The 5430-nt window shown below is 42.2% G+C and overlaps 1 protein-coding gene across 1 annotated transcript in view; it reads left to right on the forward strand.

The window, feature by feature from the left end:
- Nucleotides 1–3875, forward strand: part of TMEM45A (transmembrane protein 45A) — a 22704-nt gene extending 18829 nt beyond the window's left edge. Inside the window, exons 5-6 of the mRNA XM_018568320.1 lie at nucleotides 1098–1243; nucleotides 3607–3875. Of these exons, the coding sequence (XP_018423822.1) occupies nucleotides 1098–1243; nucleotides 3607–3700 (240 nt within the window). The 3' untranslated portion in view covers nucleotides 3701–3875. The remainder of the gene's footprint in view (nucleotides 1–1097; nucleotides 1244–3606) is intronic.
- The last annotated feature ends 1555 nt before the right edge of the window (nucleotides 3876–5430 follow it).

The following is a 5430-nucleotide window of genomic DNA, read 5'->3' on the forward strand; positions in this document are numbered from 1 at the left end:
TATATATATATAATGTATATAATAGCCACAAAGGATATATATCCACTTTGTGTGCATCCAATGACTTGACATACCCAGATATCTTAAAAGAGAAGAAATGACATCATCAGAGAGCAGAGCTGTGGGAGGGACTCAGCCGATCCACATACTACAGGCTACCTGCAGGGGAAACTACAGGAGGGGGTGGGTACAAGACCAGTCACCCTGCACAAGGAAGGAGAGCAGCAGAGACCGGTCTTTATTACAGGAAGCTCTGGCACAGAGGCAAAGTGCAGGACTTGCTTCATGCTAAGTTACTGCAAAGATCTACTTTACTATGTAATTCACATCCAGAGGCTGTAATTACTAGTAAGGGGAAACTTCAGTGGACTCTTCTGTGTATACCGTACTATAGGTGACATCTAGGAAAGGTGAGATACATTTCTCCATACTGTACCTTATATGCTTGCCACAACAGGTTTTAAAACATTAAAGTGTTACGTAGTTGTACTATGGTACTATTATGGTAGCATTGATTATCTCTTTTTATTGGGATTTTAATGTGGGCCACCTATTTGTTCTCCCCTAACCTTTCTATTGGACAAAATGTGGGATTTGCTGCTTTGTGGGCCAGGAGAAGGGAGGACTGACAGTAAGAGTTCTAGTCACTGTTTCTATGAGTGTGATCCAGTTTGTGGGGTAACTACCGGTAGTGTGTTTTTATAGTTTATTATTTTGAATATTTTCCAACATTATTATGAATATACTTGTTTCGAAACATCCAAATGAATCGTGTACAGAACTGTTGTGTTTTTAAATGTATGACAGTCATGTGAAGTAGTATTGAGGGGAGCAGCTACAAAATGTCCGCTCCAGGGTATGGAAGTCAGCTCTGCCACAGCTCCAGCAGTGGAACTTCAGCTTTTAGCTCAGGATCTTATCTAAGGCCGGCCATGGTGTCAGCTTCATGCCTAGGATCCTTGCCAACCCTACTGTATATATCTCTGTGATATCATTCAGCAATATCTGTTGTCTGCCTATGGAAATAAAGATAACTGCTTTAGGAAATGCATACAGTATTTCATGTTAATAATCAGCATTGTTTTTCTCTGTTCCAGATTGGATTTGTGCTGTTTCCTCCTGGTGGTGGCCCTGAGTGGAATCAGAACGATCACAATAATGTAATGTTTATTACAATGTGCTACTGCTGGCATTACGCTTTTGCTCTTCTGATTGTCGGAGCCAATTATGGAGTAGTTACTTGGTAAGCAGTATTCTTTTACCTTGTTTGTTTTAAAGGGGAACTTCTACTTATTTAAATATATGTGTGAACTTGATCATAGTAACATAGTAGGTAAGGTTGACGAAAGACACAGATCCATCTAGTTCAGCGGTTCTCAACCTTTCTAGTGCTGCGACCCTTTGATAAAATTGCCCAAGTTGTGGCGACCCCTAACAGTAAAATTATTTTCATTGCTCCTTCATCGCTGTAATTTTGTTACTGTTAGATAGCGGCTCCCGAGCGCTCGGGAGAGAAACACTTTGTCCCGGAAAGTTTTACTCTGCTCGATAGAGCAAAGTAAACCTTTCCCTGCTCTGTTTTTTTCTGACATCGGAGTCGCCGGCCGCCATCAGTCAGAAGAAAAAAAAAACAAAACAGCATAGGAATGCATAGCTAGATTCCTATTGGCTATTTCAATTTTGCAATATCCAATAGCAAGCTGGCTATTGCACCCGCCCTCTGCTGCTATCAACCACTAGAAGAGGACCTGATGGAGAACTTCAGGTCCCCCACTGCTGATTGACAGCAGCAGTGAGTGGGTGCAATAGCTAGTTTGCTATTGGCTATTGCAAAGTGAAATAGCCAATAGCAATCTAGCTATGCATTCCTATGCTGTTTTTTTTTCTCTTTTTTTTCTAACGGCCGGCGGCTCCGATGTCAGAAACAAAAAACCCCAGAGCAGGGAAAGGTTTACTCTGCTAGATCGAGAAAGTGTTTCTCTCCCGGGCGTCCAGGACCCGCTATCTAATAGCGGGAGACTCCCAGAGCGTCCAGGAGAGTTGGGATGTCTTTAGACGACACCTGGCAAATCGTCATTTGACCCCCGACGGGGTCGCGACCCACAGGTTGAGAACCGCTGATCTAGTTCAACGTGTGTGTGTGTGTGTGTGTGTGTATTTGGCTGTAGTAGTCATCATCATTTTAAAGCAAACAGTTGGGCCGATTTATCTATTTGGTCACATCATCAGCATCTTTTAAACTATTGAATCCCTGATTCCTAGTGCATATAGCGACATAAACTAGGATAATAAATCTGTTTCATTCTTAATTGCCTTCATAGGGAGAATTGTCTCAAAATTGTGTATAAATTGTCCCCATCTCTAAACTGTCAGAAGCTGGCAGGGAGCCTCCCAGAAGACAACTGAACTGCCCTGAAGTGCTGAGCTGACTTGAGGGAATTAAGCTGAGTTATCTTTGTGACACAAAGTGCTCAGGTGGACTTCTAAAATGTCCGATAGTTTGGAGGATTTTTAATGTCACAAATGCTGGATGCAATTACTGTGCAGTTAGGAAATTATGCGACATTTTGCAAAAGTAAGTGGCAAACATGAGTATGTCGCAAGAACACTTTGAAAATGGCGCGAAACAGAGATAAAACTTTGCAATTAGCATGACATTTTGGCCTTTGCAACAAAAAATTACCCCCACTGAGTGTTTAATGTTTAATGTTTTGTGTACCGTTTGTAATTCTATATGTACATGGAAGGAAGAATATTTTCCCTTTTCATTATCTATCTGCATATGGCTTGTAAGCAGGGGCGGCCCGAGGCTGGGTGACACCCGGAACGGTTATTGGGTGTCCCCTCGCCGGCTCGCCACCGCTCATGACGTCACCACGAGCGTGCGCAATGACATCAATGACGTCAAATGCCCACTAGAGCGAGCATGGCCAAATCTGCATATGAAATAAAATGAACAAAATATGTAACAACAACATATGTTCCATGTTGCAATAATTACTCTGAATAGGTACTAATTAAAGGTGCGCTGTAGTTTTCCTTTAAATAATAAGGATTTTCCAAAAGTTACCCCTCTGCTTGTGTCAACTTGGAGGGTCCGCTTTCTTGTAGTGACTTTCTTGTGATCAGGAGCTCTGCTTCAACTTTACACCTTTTTAATTATAGTGATTTTCTATGAGAGTCATTTACAGGAATGTTTAGACTTCATTCTGGCAAATACTGTAAAGCCTAATTAGATGAGTGTTTACAAGGTGGTAGGATGAACCCATACCTGCACTTTTGAAAACCCCCCAATACTAAAAACCGATACCAGCACTTTCAATTTTCAAATGGAAGCGGCTGCCTTAGGTCCCACGCTTGCTGGGGATTTGGGCAACCTTCTTGTCAACTATGCAGCGCCTGCGCACAGCTCTTCCGCCGCCCGCCCATCTCCACCTCCTGAGACATCAGGCCGGCTCCTCGGAACAGCACAGAGTATGTAGAGTATCTGATCACTGTCTGGTGTCCATGGGCAGATTTTCACTTACTGTATGCATATATCCTAAATCTCCATAAGTTCAGTGTTTTATTACACAGATCAGGCTTTATAAATTGTATTTCTTGTAGGGTGGTTAACACAAAGCTGAAGAGCGCTCAGACGATGGAGATGGAGCTACTGAAATCCCAGCGAAGAGATCAAGACTCAGACGATGACTTTTAGTAGACCATTCTCATATTTAGCCTAATGATGATTTCAGCATTCTGATTCATATCATTTGTACTGTATAATAGACCAAAATAATATGTAATAATGTGTAATAATGTGTACAAAGTAACTATTTTAATAATTGTAAAGTTTTGACTTCACCAGCTGTATAAAATACTCTGATCCTGTTATCTCACATATACCTGGGGATTGGGATCATAATATAATGGTAAAGGGAGGCTGTCATAGCTATTTCAGGATACATTTGCTGCTGAGAAAATCTCTATGTGATTACTGAATGCTTAGACATCTGTCAGTGGTAATATCCGAATATTATCAGTCTTCTGTAAACTAGAATGACCACTTTTGAAATATCTTTTGTATTATTCAGCTTGATGTACATTCTGAAATGTCCTGTTTTCAGGGATACATCGTTCCACAAATCTTATGGCTGGATTCTCTGGTGAGAGTCTGGCCTATAGTGTCAATTCTAGGATGTCACTTTTTTCTGCCTCTAGTACCTCTGACCATTCGTCTTCTTACTAACCTGTTGCCACCCTCCTAGCAATCCCACCTCCTCCCTTGTTGAACCTTCATCTGCTCCCTCGACTCTCTGCTCATCCTCTCATTAACATTGCATATCAATTACTAATATAGCTCTGAAAAAAGAAGCATGCCATTTAAGAATGATGTCCTAAAATACACTATACGCCAGGGGTAGGCAACCTTGGAACGCCAGATGTTGTGGAACTACAAGTCCAATGAAGCATCGCAAGACTGACAGCCACAGGCATGACTTGCAAGGGAATGATGGGATTTGTAGTTTCACCACAGCTGGAGTGCCGAAATTTCCTACCCGTGCTGTAGGCCAGACTCTAAGCTGAGAGTATAGCTGTCCCTATGGAATTAAAGAAGAACTCCAGGCAAAACATTTATTAACCCTTTCTGTGGGGTTACCTCTGCACTGCAAGGGTTAACTGCTCGTTTTAGTATAAGTGCTTTAAAAAGTTGTACTCGCCCATACTGCTGAGCCGGCTTGCTCTTAAGTCCTTCCAGCCTCTCTCCCCCTCCTCTGCAGTGGTCTAAGGTCCCGTAAATCATCACCTTCTATGCACTGTGTATAGATGTGAGGACGCGGAGGAACATTGCAATGCTGCAGCATTGGAGGAGAGAGGCTTCAGGGACTGGAGAAACATGGAGCTGGCTCAGAAGTTTGAGTGAGTATCATTTTTTTTGGGCACCTAGGCAAAAATGAGCAGTTAACCCTTGCAGTTGGGCTCCTCCCCGCACTGCAAGGGTTAACTGCTGGTTTTTGCTTAGGTGCCATAGAAAAACAGCAATTTATACGGAGTAGTATGAGTAACACAAAGAGCAGCCGGGAGGTGTAGAGAGCAGTGCTCAACAGCAGCCATACTTCATTTTATTGTACTCATAACACATAGGATTTTGGATTGGATGTTGTTGGTTGCAGCACTTTGCATATCACCGTTTTACTCTTTTTTGCTCTTCCTTCTGAAGACGCCTCACAGACTGGATGATAGAGCATTGAATTGCAGTATAGGTGTCACAATACCAGTGAAAGCTGAACTGCAGCCATCATTTTTTGGGGATAGAATTGGAAAGGATTACAAGCTCTGTCAGTCTTTTTTATTGTTGTTTATATACCAAGTTGCGTCTTTGTAACAGGAGTACAGACCAGGAGGTCCGCGTAAAATGCCTCTTCAGGTACACAGTCTGCAATAAAA

Source organism: Nanorana parkeri, unplaced genomic scaffold, assembly GCF_000935625.1.
Source record: "Nanorana parkeri isolate BGI_ZX_2015 unplaced genomic scaffold, ASM93562v1 scaffold1171, whole genome shotgun sequence".
In the NCBI taxonomy this organism is placed as follows: Eukaryota; Metazoa; Chordata; class Amphibia; order Anura; family Dicroglossidae; genus Nanorana; species Nanorana parkeri.